We start from the raw sequence: 16917 nt of genomic DNA on the forward strand, positions 1-16917 counted from the left end.
CACTGCTTTTCACTTGTGTCTGCCATGGTGCCTGACCCTGGCTGGTGCCAATATTTACTGAACAAATAAAAAATTATATCTTTAGCACCCAGCCCAGTATATACAATCTACACTTTCTGAGACACTGCAAATTCAGTGGTGATTGTACAAGGTGACTATTAGAATTTACCCTTGTGACAATGCTGTCAGGGTAAATTATGAACCTGTTTTGAAGGCAAGAGAGCAAAGAGCTGGGTTTGGGTGGCACATGCCTGTCAGACTCACACTCTGCAGGGGGAGGAAGAAGGACAGTCAGGAGACTTCCAGGCCAGCCCAGGCCATCAAGCAAAACCGATGCGTCATTCAAAACAAACCAACAAAACGAAAAAGGAAGCAAGGAAGTTGTGAGTTTTATGACTTATTCATAGCAGGGATTAGCATTACGTAGATGCGGGATCATAGGCAAAGATTTGAAAGCCAGGACTATTGAGGAAGGATGTTCGTGGGGACGATAACAGATTTGTGAGGTGATACGATCTAGGAGGGAGGCCCTTTGGGTCCTGTAACTAGAGGAACCAGAGAGCTGTTGATCCATGTTGGTGGCAACTCAGAGAGGGGCAGAGTTGGCAAGGGCTGGGTCTTATAGAATGTGGGATGTTGTTTGAGTTAGGGCATCAGAGTGGGAATGAGCTATGCAAAGGGTGTAGAATACCTGTGGCGAGTCACCTTGAAGTACATAGGATGTGCTCTAGGCAGAAGATTCTGGACTAGAGAGACTTTTAGAATGAAATATCCCATGAGCCTAGAACCTTCTTGAATATAAAAATGCATTGTCAAGGGGTAAATGGTTTGAGGGTTCCGAGAATCTGTCAGGGAGGGTCGTCTACAGACTGCTGCTGAGGTGAGTTCATGATGGGGCTGAGAGGCACCAAGAGACTGGAATATGCAGATATCAACGCCAGTTTGTGGTGGTCATGAAGATGTAGCAGTGGACTTGGATGCCGTTTGGGTTGGAGCACCCAAGTTACTGGGGTGTTCCAAGGCTGGTGGAGGGGATGTCGCTGTGAATATGGGTCTGTTGTTCCAAAGGGGCACTTCGGGCAGAGGTGACAGAGAAGGGAGAAGCACACAGTGAGAGAGGCACAGAGGGGAGGGAGGAAGGCAAACGAACACAGTTTTATTGTGTGCCCTTTGTCCATCCCTGCTCCGGAGTGTTTCTGATGGTCCCCTGGATCCAACGCAGGTATTTTGAGACTCGGGTGTAAACGCCAGGTCGGTTGGGCTGTCCACATGGAAAATCCCCCCATGAGATGATGCCGTAGAGTTTGCCATTGCAAATCAGTGGACCCCCGGAATCACCCTGGGTTGGGGGGAGAAAGAATTGTTGATAAGGCTGAACAGAAGGTAGAGATGGGGCAATGTGGGGAAGAAAAGGAAAGATGGAGAGAAACCAGCAGGGAGAGGGAGGGTCAGGGAGAGGGAAGGTCAAGGAGAAGGAGGGTCAGAGAGAGGGAGAGTCATGGAGAGGGAGAATCAGGAAGAGGAGGAGTCAGGGAGAGGGAGAATCAGGAAGAGGAGGAGTCAGGGAGAGGGAGAATCAGGAAGAGGAGGAGTCAGGGAGAGGGAGAATCAGGAAGAGGAGGAGTCAGGGAGAGGGTCAGAGAGATAGAGAGTCAGAGGGATGGGCTGCATGCCCTGAACGTTCTCCATGTCTTACCTCACAGGAGTCCTTTCCCCCTTCTTTGGTACCAGCACAGAGCATGTTGGCAGTGATCTTCCCGGGATACACCTGCCGGCACTCCTCATCTGAGCGCAGTTCAATGTTGGCGCACTGCAGAGTTTTGGGGTAATTCACTGGGGAGGAGAGAGACCATCTGAGGAGGCTTGTCCTGGATGTTAAAGAGTCAGAGTGGGTAGGAAATTGAGATGGGATGAGTAAGATGGCAGAGAAAGATGCGGCAGGAAGTGGTAAGGAGACAAAAATATGGAGAGATGTGGGGACAGCTGAGGAGAAAGAGGAGGTGTGGATAAGAGGGCTGAAACAGAGGGACAAGGGATGAGGAGAAATGAGAACCTGAAAGTGGGAACTGGGGAAGTGGCCCTGTAGTTAAAGTGCTTTCCTTGCAAGCATGAGGTCAGAGGGCAGATTCCTAGAACTATGTAAATGCTGGGAGTGGGCACAGTGACCTGCCTATGTTTTCAGCCCCAGAAGGGCCTCCCCAAAGCAAGCTAGTTAGCAGTCCCAGCCATGACAGTTAGCTCTGGTTGAGAGCTTGGTTGAGAGACTGCCTCAATGAATAAAGTGGAAGAATGATCAAGGATGATTCCCAACATCAACCCTGAGGCTCTTAATACACATACAGTCACATGCACACCACACGTGTGAAATATGCATGCACACAGCACATGTGTGAAATATGCATACACCCACCACATGCACACCACACATGTGTGAAATCTGCATACACCCACGACATGCACACCACACATGTGTGAAACAGCAAGGGGGCAGGGGGGAAGAGAACTAGTAGGGGGCGGGGTCCGGGAGTAGTGGGAAGCGGTAAAAGAGCCAGAAAAACTCAGTGGTGGGGAGAGGAGTGTGACAGGGAAGGACACAGGAGGGACGGAAGGGAGTGAGGATTGCTGAGGAAATGCTTGCTCATGTACATTACACCACTGTTAGCCATATGTATAAAGCACCCGGAAAGCACAGTTTGTATAGTTCACCCACCTCCACAAGATATACTTATTAATGCATTGCGTATATTACAAATATGCAGGTCATAAATATATTTATTACAGTGAGTATATAATAATGTGTTTTAGATATTACATGATAGACGTTTTCATACCCGTGTAGCTCTGGCTGTCTTTTCTGCAGCTTATGCTGCCCCTGAATTCGTGACCCTACAGACTCAGTTTCCCAGGCGACCAACTGTACAGGGATGTGCCACCAGACCCACCTTATTACATACTCATTTATTCTGAGTCAGGAGAGATGGCCCAATGACTAAGAGTACTTGCTGCTCTTCCAGAGGACCAGAGTTTGATTCTCAGTACCCATGTCAGGCAGCTCCCAACTGCCTGTGACTACAGTTCTAGGGAATCAGGCCCTCTTCTGGCCTCTGAGGGCACTTGCACTTATATATACAAACCTATAAACACACACAGACAGAACATATATATATATTTTTTTTTCCCAGTAAATATTTGGGAGGAAGAGGCAGGTGGATCTCTGCAAGCTCCAGGCCAGGTCAGTCAGGGCTACATAGTAATACCCCCATTATACAGTTTATATATTCATATATTTGTCATATATTAATATATATTCATATAATATTTGTGATATTAATATTAAGGAGATATGTCCCTTTGTTTACTTTTTTAGGACTGGCAAGATGGCTCAGAAGGTAATGGTGCTTGCAGCCAAGCCTGAGGACCTGAGTTTGACTCCCAGAACCCCAATGGTGGGAGGAAAGAACAGGAATCCTACCGTTTGTTTCCTGACCTCTCTCCGGATTGCCTTGGCACGTGCACCTTTCCTCCAACACACACACACAAAACCAATACCAAATATAACACAAAACCAGCACACAATACAAAACCAAAATGTAATAAAAGAATCTTCTTCTGACTTCCGCTTATGGCTGCCTGTTTCCTCAGGCATCTGTGAGGACTCCAGCAACCATGTAAGCACTCACCCTGGGGGCTGGTGGTGGTGCCCCAGCCAGAAACACGACAGCAGGTGCCAGTGGGCAGGCAGTCGTCTGCCGAGAGCTGCAGAGTACGGACGTGGTTGCTGAGCTGGACCGGAGACTTCAACTCCAGAAGCATGATGTCATGGTCGTGGTTCAGGTGGGTGGGGCTGACCTGGTATTCAGGATGGGGGATAGAGCGGACCACCTCCATTGCCTGCTCGCCATTCTCCACACGCCCCAGGGCATGCTTGCCCAGATGAACTGTGTACCCACTGTGGGTGCAGGAAGTGGTGGGTAAGAGACAGTAGATGAGCCCACCTCTATCCCCATCCCAGTCCCAGCCTCTTCCCCATCCCAAACTCAATGTCTCACATACTCTTTCCTGCAGTGAGCTGCTGTGAGTACCCATTTGGGGTGAACCAGAACCCCTCCACAGAGAAGTCGTCCACGGACCAATAGAGCCGCCTGCCAAGGCTGAGAGTGGGGAAGGCAGGTGTAGCCACCTGGAAGAAAACCACTGGTCCCATTGGTCCCATTGAGAATCTTGGGGTAGTCCCGGGAGATTCCTGTCAAAGACAAGAAACTTTTAGAGAATCTGGGCTAAGGAAGAAGAAAAAGCCGGAGTTATAGCTCTGGATTTGTGGAGAGGGTCAAATTATTGTTTTGGATAACCAAAAACTGAGGATTCATTTGCTGGCTTCTAAGTTGCCATATTCTATCCAGTGGGGATGATCCAGGTAGACATCTGTACTATAGAAATGCCGGCCTGTCTAATTGCACTGAGAGGAGAGCTTATGGAATGAGCAGATTGCCAGGAAGTAAGTGGGGTTCCCTCTCTCTCCATCTGCATTTTCTTGAGCTGAAAAAAAAATGGCTTACCTATTTACCTAGTTAGCATTCATCCACTTGTTCATTATGTCATCCACCTATCAATCCATCTACCTATCTATCCACTCACTCACCCATCCTTCTAGCTATCAACCCATCAATTTACCATCCATATATATCTAACCACCCATCTACCTATCCACCAACATGCCCACACACTCATTCATTTACATGTTCATCTATCTACCCACCCATCCCTCTATATAGCATCTACTCATCTATTTACCCACCCATCTTTCCATCCATTCACACATCTACCTGCCCATGTATCCATCCATCCATCCATCCATCCATCCATCCATCCATCCATCCATCCATCCAAGTATTCATATAGACATCAATCTTCCCATCTATCCATCTACCCACCTAACCACTAATCTACCTATCCACCAGCCAACTGACTCACATAATTCATCCATTTACTCATACACCTATGTATCCATCCATCTACCTGTCCATACACCCATACACTTACCCATCCATCAATGTATCCATCTGTCCATGTATCCATATGTAGCTCTCGATACTATCTATCCACTCTTGTGCCCACTAATCTACTTATCCTCAGTCAATTGATTCACATGTTCATCCATCTACTCATCCATCCATTTATATCCATCCATCCACTCACCTACTAACCCAACCATCTATCTTTCCATCTATCCACTCACACACCTACTTCCATCTATCCATCCACTTGGATACTCATAAGGTGAAGAATGATAGAGGAAGACATCGAATATGCCAGTAGTCCAGTTCACGCGCACACACACACACACACACACACACACAGAGAGAGAGAGACAGAGACAGAGAGACAGAGAGAGCACAAGATAGAGTGAAAGAACGAGCATCATTTAAAAACCTCTATGTCCAAATCCCTACCTTTCCTCTTGGTCCACTCTGTTCCACATATGTATACATACATACATACATACATACATACATACATACATACATACATACATACATACACACACACAAACCTACCCATCTATTCATCCTCCCAACCACCAAACCACCTCACCCATGTATCCACTCAATTACTACACATCCATCCATTCTTTCGACACAAATTTCTGGGCGCTTTTCTTGTTCAAAGACCACCCACAGGTAGCCATGCCCAAATTCATATTTCTATCTCCAATCTTTCCAGTTGGAAGCTCAATTGATATCAGTCTAAATAACTTATAGGTATCATGATGTTTTTGTCTACAGACTGATCTTTCTTACCCAAACTGGTCTTTTTGGGCCTTCTCATCTTGATGTTCACCCCAAACCTGGGCATCAATCCTTGCTTCCCTCCTCCTTTGATCATTTACAACGGTCTTGTTAGTTTGTCTCCTAAATACCCAGTTGAAAATGTTTACGATTTATTTATTTTATGTGTTTGAATGTTTTGCTTGCATGCATGTATGTGCACCATGTACATGCCTGATGCTTAAGGAGGTCAGAAGAGAGCATCCGGTTCCCTGGGACTGAATGGTTGTAAGTCACCATGTGGGTGCCAGGAACCAAACCTGGGTCCTTTGCTTTTTTCCGGAGCTGGGGGCCGAACCCAGGGCCTTGCGCTTCCTAGGCAAGCGCTCTACCACTGAGCTAAATCCCCAACCCCGCAGCCAGTGTTCTTAACTACCAAGATGTCTCTCCCACCCTCCAATATCCAATCTTTGCCAATTCCCTGCCACCATCTTGGGCCAAATTTTGCTTGAATGCTGAAATCATCCTAAATGTTTTGTATTTTTTTCCAATCCAGTCTTTCCAATTTAGTTTAAGGAATCTTCAAACAAGGAATGACAGGCCCTGTTGTTCCAACTCTTGATTTCCCCTAAAATGAATTCAACAATGCTGAGGAGAGGGCTATGCTGATAAACTGCTTGCTGCATCTGAGTTGGACCACCTCCTCTCTGTCAGTACCAAGGTTAAAATCTAGGACAATGTCACAAGCCTGCAATCTCAGACCTAGAGCGACGACATGGGAAGCAGGAGGACTCCCTGGGGTTTGATGGCAGCCAGTCCTGCTGAATTGGAGAAATTCAGGTCCAGCTGGAGGACTGCCTCAGAATATAAGGTGGAGAGTGATAAAGACACTTGATGTTGATCTCTGGCCTACACACACACACACACACACACACACACACATCCTGTGTCACTTGGAAGATTCTTTGTCCAAATCCCCAGTCTTCTCTTGGCTCACTCTGCTCTGGCCTCATGCAACTGCTCTCCCAACACACTGGAGCTTCTCTTTGTACTTGCTGTTCTGAAGGGGAAACTTAAGGTTTCTTTGGAAAGTCAGTTCTGTTGGATGGTGTTTTGCTGGGGCCAATGCGTGAAGAAGTGTTTCACTGAAGCAGACACGGGTGAAAGGGTGTTCTGCTAAAGCAAGCATGTGAAAGGGTATGTGATGAAGGACTCTTCACTAACAGCATGTATGTCTTGGTTCGCCTTCCATTGCATAGCTGTTTGCCGTGACTCCATAGAGAGAAATGCACCAAAAATCTTCTAGTGGGGTTCTGGTGGCTTCTTGCCATTTCCTCAGACTTGGGCCAATTGGCAGAGTGATGTCAACTGATACAGACTCTTGTGGAGTTTGCTAAGACTGACTCATATATGGAGGCAGAACCCATGGAGGACACACAAGGTTTGGAGGGAGTATAAACAGCCAGTAATGGGGGCTTGCTTCCATAGCTAGCTTTGCAAGGCTTCATTGGTCTCGAGTCTTTGTCTTTGCTGAGCTTTGCTTTATTGAGAGAGGCATGGAAAAGAACTTTTGGCATCCATGCTGGTCATGATCACTCCCACTGATTCGTGCTGAGTCAGCTGAGGCCTGGCTGTTTCTGCTAGGTCATGCCAGTGCTGCTGGTTCATGTTTGCTACCCCAACACTATTGAACTGGACTACTAGCATATTCGTGAAGTGTCTGCGAGTGGATCAAGCTGCCACTGTTGATATCTGTACACTGAACTGCTGCTTTCCTGACAGTGCGGATTAGACTTGTTCCAAAGAACAATTTCTAAACAGGTCCACTTCCTCTGTATCCCAGTAACCTTTCTTTTCCAGTACCTCTGGTGGGTGGTGGGCTAGAAAGGAGTTTAAAGCATTTAAGAACCCATAGTAAGAGTAGGTTTTGAAAAATTTAAACTACACTGCTCCCTCCTACTTAGGACTTCTTCTTTATGCCAAACTTATACCTATATGTTCCAATGTGTCAATTCTAGCCACATGTGGGTCTTGAAGTCAATTAAAACACAAGCCAAATCTCAGTTCCTTCGGGATGCCAACATGTCTCAGATATTCATTCATCCACATGGTCAGAAACAAGGATGTGTTGCAGACAGAGGACATTTGAGCTGATGCATGGAGAGTCCAGAAGGCACATGATAGGGTTCTTTCCCCTGTGAGAGCTAAGTCCCTATATCACTTTGTCAGCAAAGCTTCCTGGGCCCCTGGTCTAAGGGTTCCCCTCCTGGACCTCAGGCACCAGCAGGACATGTTCTGTAAAGATGTTTATCAGCGTTACAGCTATCCATCTCTTCAGGCGCTTGGTAACTCCCTCTTCCCCATCTCGTCCTTATCTTCCCTATCCACTCCCCTCTTCTCTCCTCCTCTTCACTTCTGCTTTTTCTTTCCTTTTCTCCATATGCCTCTCTCTCCTCTTTCTCTTTCTCTCCGTTCCCCTATCTTCTTTTTCCTCTCTCTTCCCCCTCCTTTCACCCTTACCAGAAGCTCCACTGACAGCAGCCTTCTGAACCACTCTGTTCAGAGTCTCATTCCTCAAATCTAGCATAGGTGACGCAACAATGGAGACACAGCTGTGGGCGGCGGGGCAGAGCATCTAGTCCTGAGTGGGATACTTCCTTACCGTGCAAATTACCAGCCTGTAATTTGCTAGCCGTCAAGTAGAAAAAGCACAGTCCTCCCATGGGATCTGTGGAGAGCTGGTTCTAGGGCCCTACAGATATTCCAGCCCAGGAATGTTCAAACCCTTTACATAAAGCGTCCTCGTGTTTACAAATAACCTCCACACATCTTTCCGTCCCATTAAATCACCCCTGATGACTTATAATAGCTAATAAAAGCCAAATGCTGTGTAAACAGCTGCTACACCTTGTTTCTCAGGGAATGCTGCCAAGGGGAAAGCCTCCACGAGCTCAGTACTGACAAGAATGGCTCTTTGAGTGTCGGGGTTTGTTTTTTTTTTTCCCCTTCTATTTTCAATGGTTAGTTTGTTGGATCCTCAGATGGGGAGCTGTGGGTTCAGAAGGACAGCAGAGGGTGTTCATCAAGCATCGGGGAGTTGGGAGACTCATTAAGTAAGGTGCTGCCTCTGAACCTCCATCCTGAGCATCCTGCAAATGCTTAGCCACAAGGGAGGCCCCTCACCCTTCAGCCCATCTTCCCACCTGCATATGCTGGGATGGGCCCCATGGTTTTAAGAGTTTTAAGGGCAGGAATAAAGGGTCATTTTGGTGGAGCCAAAAATGAGGCAAAGGTGACATTTGGGGCAAGCCTGGGCTACCTACTTGAGATCCTGTCTCAAAAAATGAAAAAAAAAAATGGCAAAATCAGAAGCTGAGCTATGGTATGGTTCTCTTTTAAGTCTGGGTTGCTTATGGTGCAAAAGGCTCATGAGGATGCTGGTCAGACTGAAACCCTCACTCTTCCCAAGTTCCCTCTAGTACCAGAAGAGAGTAAATCGTTATCCAGATACCTAAGCTTTGGGGTTCTACCATCTTTAGTAGCAATTTTGCAGAAGCCCAAAAGGGCCAATTATGCCAAGCTTGATGGCACAGGCTTGTTAGCCCAGCTCCTTGGGAAACTAACACAGGAAGATTGCAAATCTAAGACCTGCCTAGGGTACAGAAGTTCAAGGCTGGCCCAGAACTTAACAAGACTCGATCTCTACATAAAAAGTAAGAGGAATGCAGGCCAGGCATACAGACTTCCTTAGTTCTCATGGCTCCCTGCAACTGATTCTCAGTACTGCAAGAAAGTGGGGAAGAGGGGAGGAAAACAGAGAAAGTAAAAGGAACTTGTATCCCCAATTTGAGGTGGTCCAACAAATAAGCAGATTATTTTGTTTCATGTATATATATACATATACGTATATACATACATTATATACTCATTATGATATACATTAATATATTATATATAATATCCAAGTAGACATTAGTGTACTAAGGATATAGTACAATATTTATTGTCCTAGGGATTTGACCCTAAAGTCTTATCTCAAATGCACTAGAAAAGCACTATACCCCTAAGCTGTATCTCCAGCCAATAAACTTCACACACACACACACACACACACACACACACACACACACACACACACACACACACTTAAATAAATGAATAAATAATGCAACTAGAGAACAACAGGAAAGCTAAGCCCAAGCACTGAACTTGAAAAGCCCTTTAGGTCAGAAGTTATGCACACAGCCCACTGGAGCAGGGCACGGTGGACCGGGTGGACAACTGGATTAGTATCCTGGCTCAGGTGTGGCAGTGTCTGTGGGGCAGGATCCTTCTGTCCCTGAGTCCTGGAAGTAATTATAGCACACCTACCTCATCAGGCTCTGGAGGGTTCCACAAGACGCAGCATGTGGGGCTCCTGGCCCAGGGTGAGGCACCAGGAGGGGCAAGGGTGTGAATCCTGGGTGTGGCACCACAGCAGTGCAGCCACCCCATCTCCCTGCGAGGACTGGTGCAGGGTGCAGGGTGCTGGGTGCTGTGGACCTTCCCCCTTTAAGTCAAAACAAAGCTCTGGGGAGGCCTTCCTGAAGCCTCCATTACATATCTAGGCTCCTGATAGACTCCTCCTTACCTCGTAATGATAATTAATTACTATTAATCATTATTAATAATTAATTATTAATTAACTAATTATTTGGGTAGTTCTTTCAATCGTGTCTGCACAGCTCCCCCAGATATGCCATGGCTGCTGCAGACAGAATGCTCACAGTACCTACTGTGGGTCCCTGGTAGAATAAGTGAAAGATGCACACATACCTGGGGTTTCTAGAGAGAGTATATGGGAAGGCAGAGAAAAGAGCCGGGCTTGTAGCTCAGCTGGTGTGTGTCTAGTACACACACAGCCCTGGGTTCCATCCCCAGAACCCCATAAACAGAGCCTGGTAGCACACATTTGTCATCCCTAATGCTGGGAAGGTAGAGTCGGGATTATTAGGAATCCAAGGCCATTCTCAGCAAGATAGTAAGTTTGAGGTCAGCCTGGTCTGCAGGAGACGCTGTCTCAAAAAGCAAACATCAAAGCCAAAGAAAATAAAAATCCACGACTTTCAGAACCCTTTCTGTCGAAGGACAGGCAAGTCCCTGTTCTTATCCAGAGCAATCAGTGTTGCAGAAGAAAACAATTGTAGGCGCATGAACCTTCGGTTTTGCTCAAAGCAGTGTTTGTTAATATTTGAAACCGTGCACTAGTGAGCTTCCTGCTCTCAGAGGGGCCGTGTGTGTGTGTGTGTGTGTGTGTGTGTGTGTGTGTGTGTGTGTGTGTGTGTGTGTGGGGTAGGGTTTAGGGGGGGAATGGGGAACGGCTGCAAAGAGCCAAGAGTCAGGGAGAGTTGGGGCTTCTGAGCTGGGACACCTCTGAGATCAGAGGTGAAGCATTGGTATTGGTGGGCTGACCCCAGCTGGGAAATCAGGTCACACACCAACTAGCAGGAAGCTATCAGGGTGTTTTCCCTGGCCTCGAGTGGGCGTGGGGCGGAGCACGCGGGTCCCACGCCCCCTCCCCGTGGCCTGACCCTTCCAACTATTGACTTGAGTGGCTTCCCTGCCTCCACCCCGTGCCTGAGTACTTACCTCCGGACAAGGCCAAGGTCAGGCAAGCGATGGTAGCCACTAGGGGCCACATGATAGCTCCGGGATGGGGGGTGGGCAGGGTGGGCGGGGCCTGGGTTGAGAGGCTGAAGTGGGTATTGCAAAGCAAGCCCGGAGACTGAATTTCTGTGCTTTGTAGTCTTGAACTTTCCAGCTCTAGTCACTCTGAAATCCCTCACCCTCGAATCTTGCTCTCTCCATCCCCAATGTGTGCGAGATACCTCGGGAGCTGGTGGAGGGGCAGCATGCACTCCTCTGAGCTCCAGGACCTGCCATCACCTTACAGGGGTCACCCCTTCTTCCTCTGCAATCTGAGAGCTGCGTCCACAGAGCATTCTCTCACCCATCACTCTTTCCCCGCCTCTGACCCCATTATCCCCTCTCTGGGCCTGCCCTGGACCCTGGGTCTCCTCCCTGGCGTCTAGTCTTTCTGCATGCTTAGGCTCCCTGCATCTCTGCAAGTTTCTGTCTCCACCTGCGCCTCACGCTGATTCAGCTGTCCTGTATCCCAAAATTCCCATCCCTCCTCCTTTCTCCTCCTTCCTGTCACCTTCCAACGCCCCTTCCCCAGGCCTCTGCCCCTCTCCCACCCAGAGACCCTACCTGAGTGAGGGGCCAACTTCAGCTGCCAGCTGCCTAGAAAGTTCAGCTCTGACCCATGGCTTTTAACCCCTGAGCTCCCTCCCCCAGCGCGCGCACCATTTCCCGGTGCTGGCTCCCCCTCTCCACCCCCAATGGCTCAGCTTGTTGTTGACAGGCACCCCCTAACCTGGGCTCGGCCCTCAGCTTGGAGGCGGAGCTTCTGGGACAAGCTGGGACCCAGACCTGGCCCCGCCCAAGCCCGAATTGAACCCACTGTGAACCTTCCTGTGGCAGGAACAGACCGTAGAGAGGGGGAAAGCCCACTCTCCTTCTCAAACTCCTCCCGCCCCCATACTCCTTGCCACGCGACACCTCACTCTTTACCTCACCTCGGCTCTCAAGATGTGCAAACTCTTACTCTGCCCCAGCTCCCAAAGAGCCATCACTGAGCTGTCCTGAAATCCCACTTTTACCATAGGATCGCCCCCCAGCCTGTCTCAATGCCAGTCCCTTCACCAGGCTAACCCAAGCTTATCTCTCAACATCAAAACCAACCCAGCCAGTGAGTCTCACCTCCAACCTTTTTTCTTCTAGAATTTAAGGCGATGACCACATTTGTTCATCACCTCTTTCCCAAGACATAAGCCACCATAGGTGCCAGGCCTAAGAGGGTATCTATCAAGTGCCCCTGGGCTCCTGTCAGGAAGAGCCCGCGCCTGGGAAAGTAGTTTGAACTAGGCAGCCTTTCAGGAGCAGAGTTGACGGAGTGCATAGCAAGGCGGGTGGAGAGGGAGAGGGCAGGTGGGGGAGGGGAGGCCAAGCCCGGATGGGATGGGGTGGAGGAAGAGGAAGGAGGAAGGGATGGTGTTTGGGGAATGAGTAGGTGGCTTCTGGAACTGTGGCTAGGTGGGGCCCCATGAGTTAAACCCAGGGGGTGGATCAGGCAGGATTAGGGATTAAGAAGGACAGAGGTGGGGTCAGAATTTGGAAACAAGCCAAGGATGGGGATGCTGTGATGTTTGGAAAGAGGGAGCTAGTAAAGATGACATCATTAAGATAGAGGCTGGTGGGGTGAAGGTTCACAGGATGGGAGGTGGAGATACCGCCAGGTACAGGATTAGAAAGTTCAGAGGTCCGGACCAAGGGAGTTAGGATTTGGATGTTGAGATCAAACCTAGTGTTCAAAAATTAATTTTTAAAATAAGGTGTCATGGAACTGGGGATGTAGCTCCCTTGGTAAAGTGCTTGCCTATCATGCAGCATGCGTGAAGCCCTGGGTTCCGAATCTGAGCCGGGGTACACACCTGTAAACACAGCATTAGGGAGGGAGGGGCAGAAGGATCAGGAATTCAAGATCATCCTTTGCTACTTGATGAGTTTGAGGTCAGTATGGACTTTAAAAAAGAAGAGAGAAAACTCGCAGCATATAGGCAATAAGGAATGCTAATATGAATTTATAAATCAATACATTGTTCAGCCCATTGGTCCTTAGTGGTACTTGCATCTAGCAAATTTCATTTGTTTTGTGTGAGTTTAAAGAAGAATGTTTGCATTGCTATTAGCTACCCATAATTTAAAGTTATAAAGTAGCACTGTATATCACAGGGTGTTACAGCACAGTTCTACCATCCTAGATACCTGGAGAGGCTGGGCCAGGAGGATAGAAACTTCAAGAGCAGCCTGCATTGAAGAGTTCAGAGACCAGCCTGTGCAACTTAGCAACACTTTGACTCACATGCAAAGTATGAAGAAGACTAGGGGTGTGGCTCAATGGTAGAACCCCTGCCTAGAATCCCCCAGTGAGGGCCTGGGGGTGTTGCTCAGTGGTAGAGCCCCTGCCTGGAATCCCCCAGTGAGGGGCTGGGGGCTTGGCTCAGTGCATGGGAAGGCTCCATGTTCAAGCCCCAGTACTGTTCAATGTTGTAAAGAAGCCTCTCAAAGACAATAAAACAGATGCAGAGATGTCCCTAAATCAGGGTAGTGTGATACCAGGTTATGACTGGGGATAGGGTTGGGTTGCAGATGGGAGGGACATGAAGATAAGGGTGCTGATAGAGTCCTGTTGGGTTGGGGTGGGTTGGAGAGCAGGATGGAGGGGCAGGATGGTGAGATGGTTGGGGTGGACACCAGTGATGAGAACTAGATACAGGCTGCACATCTGTGTTGGGGTAGATCTCGGTGGGGGCCTGGGTCACACCTATGAGTTCCTGTTAAGGTGACTGAAAGGCCAGTGACCTTCCCCAACCTGGGCTTCCTCCACCTCCCTGGGCAGGGCTTGGAGTGGGTGCTGAGCCTATTTCTTTCCGGCAGAGTCGGGTTCAGGTGGGGTGGCAGGAGGGAGGATGCTAGGTTAAATGAGGTGACAGCTTGTGTGGGAAGTTGGGGTACCTGTGCCCTCTTGTGGCCTAGGCTCAAGTTTCCAGTAAAGCTTTCTCACTTGGGAGGGGCTGGAGCCTGGTGCTGGCATTTGTTGAGGGGTGATTGCCAGGTCAAAGTTGATGTTCAAGGTTGATTGGCCAGGACTCAAGTAGCCTACCCATATTGAAGTGAGGTCATGGACCCACCAAAGGCTTCCACCCCCTTACTTCATTAATATGGCAACAAGGAGCCCATGGTTGATAATCACACATAAACACTGGACCAAATCCAGGGGTACCATCTCATAGCTCATCATCTTCCCGTATATTGGCAGCCTAGCAGGAGAAAAAAAAGAACTAGAAGAGGAGTCAATGTTCCTAGTGGCTCAGAACTTGAGACCTATCCATAGATAGGCTGCATTCAGGTGACATGGTTGCTCTGTGCCCCAGTGTCCCCCATTTGCAACATGGCCCCCATCCACAGCACTTATGTCATAGAAAAGAGTTATGTGAATTAGTATCTCTTTAGGTAAGCAAATGCTTGGCAAGGACTGTGGGTCCCAGAGGACTTGTTAAAGAACCAAAGCTGGAGGAGGTTTCCAGAGGAGGCCCCACCCTAGCTTGGCTTCAGAATAGGATTCTTTGTTAAGCATAAACTGGTAGTTCTGGTTGGAAGTGTTGGCTTAGACAAGAAAGCCTGCCCCACACCCAGAGCCTGACGTAAACACAAATTGACAGAGAGGATACAAAGGAAAAGGGGCCAGAAGGAGAGTTGACATTCCTAGTGGTTCATAGCTTGGGTCTGAGTACAGGTGATATAAGTACACAGAGAACATGAGTAACTGAGGTGGGTGTGTGAGTGGATAGAGCTATGGGGAGAAAGGTTATGATACCCCCAAAGACAGCAGACTCTTGGAAGACTAGATGTCTCGTCTGAGTCCTTGTCATTAGGAATGCGGAGTGTGGTCCCCACCATCCTCTCTTTACCATCAGGACGGAGAGAGTTCAGAAGGTCTGTCTTACCACCTACCTGCATCTGCACCACGTCCTTTGCCTCGGCCTCTCTACATTTGTGGCTAAGACAGACTTCTCAGGATCTTGTCCCTCCTGACACTTCAAGAGTGCTGTCCCGACACCCTTTTGACAGGATCATCAATAGTTCTTTTCTTTCACCAGAAAAGTCCCATAAGCATAAAAATGGTAGACTTTCTCTCATCTATCATTAAGAATAGAGTGATGGTGTGGGGGGTAGGGCACACCACCTTCTCCCAACCTTGGCACCACCCTTCCACTGCTTGGCTCATCTCTGCTCCCAGTTCACTCAGTCCCATCTCTAAAATGTCGGCTACATGCCTAGTGTGTAAGTTCTCTGAGCCTATTCCATGAGTGTGTTTGTTCTCCCTATACCTCTGTTAAGGGCACTGGTGGCCTCCATGTTGTGGAGTCTGACTGTCAGTTCTTCATTAGCATCTTACTTGAGTTATCAGTAGTGTTCAAAGCGTGGGTCACTCCCCAGTCATCAGAAGGGTTCTTTCTTGATGTTCTAGGACGTGGTGTTCTTCAGGGTCTCTTCATGTCCCCTGGAGCCTCCTCAGCCATGTTTGGCTCTGTCTCCTCCCTGCCCCGGGCTTCTTCTCTCTTCTGTCTATCCTCACTCCCTTGCTGAACCCATCCTGTGCCATGGATTTAAATATTATCTACAGGTACATTGTGTTTTATAAAAAAGAAAAAGAAGCCAGGGATATGTTGGGTGGGGGAAGGGGTACCTCTGTGGGCCCATGCTGAGGCATCCCTTCCCCCTGAGACAGCAACCAGCACACGACAGGTATAGTATAGAATAGAGTCTATTTAGGGCATGGGGAGGGGAGTTGAAGGATAGTAGGGACAGAGAAAGGCAGGGAGAGAGGGAGAGAGGGAGAGAGTGTTAAGGAGTAGAGGCAGGCCATGAACATGGGGAGAGAGAGGGGAAGGGGAGAAGGAGCTGAGGGGGAAGAGAGTAGGGGAGCAAGAAAAGAGAATGAAGAGGGGGCAAGCAGCCTTGTCAGGCACATCTGGCTGTTGCCAGTTAACTGTGAGGCGGGGCCAACAACCACTTCGAAATTTAATGTCACTGGACTCTTGCTCTGGGCTTTTAAGTTTAGCATCTCCCTGCCCACTCTTGATCCTCTCTGTTGGTGGTCACACCATCCTTTCCTTACTCAGCCAGAACCTCATCTTGACCCTGAGTTCCTTCTCTCACTCCGAATATCTGTTCTGCTATCAACCCTCCAGGCTCTACCTTCATAACAAACCCAGGTTCTGACCAATTCTCACCACCCTCTTTCTTTGTGCTCTTGATGTCTTCTGGACTTTCCTAGCTCAGCTGGGTCACTTCAGGTTCCTCGTGTGGTCTCTTGCTTCTATTTCTATCTCAACTCCGTATTTTAAATATCTGTGTGTCAGTGGGCGTGGTGGCACACACCTTCAATCCCAGCACTCAGGAGGCAGAGGCAGGCAGATCTGAGTTCGAAGTCAGCCTGGTCTACAGAGTGAATTCCAAGACAACCAGGACTACTCGGAGAAACCCT

The 16917-nt window shown here is 48.5% G+C and overlaps 1 protein-coding gene across 1 annotated transcript; it reads right to left on the reverse strand.

Annotated features, from left to right (window-relative positions):
• Positions 1–1131: 1131 nt before the first annotated feature.
• On the reverse strand, positions 1132–12706 carry Klk13 (kallikrein related peptidase 13). The gene is made up of 6 exons (XM_032896061.1): positions 12567–12706; positions 11394–11484; positions 4054–4243; positions 3681–3949; positions 1697–1833; positions 1132–1339 (listed from the first exon to the last, which is right to left on the reverse strand). Exons 2-6 carry the CDS (start codon positions 11443–11445, stop codon positions 1157–1159), a joined length of 831 nt encoding a protein of 276 aa, XP_032751952.1. The 5' UTR covers positions 11446–11484; positions 12567–12706; the 3' UTR covers positions 1132–1156.
• Positions 12707–16917: the final 4211 nt, after the last annotated feature.

The sequence above is a fragment of the Rattus rattus genome, chromosome 2, assembly GCF_011064425.1.
Source record: "Rattus rattus isolate New Zealand chromosome 2, Rrattus_CSIRO_v1, whole genome shotgun sequence".
In the NCBI taxonomy this organism is placed as follows: Eukaryota; Metazoa; Chordata; class Mammalia; order Rodentia; family Muridae; genus Rattus; species Rattus rattus.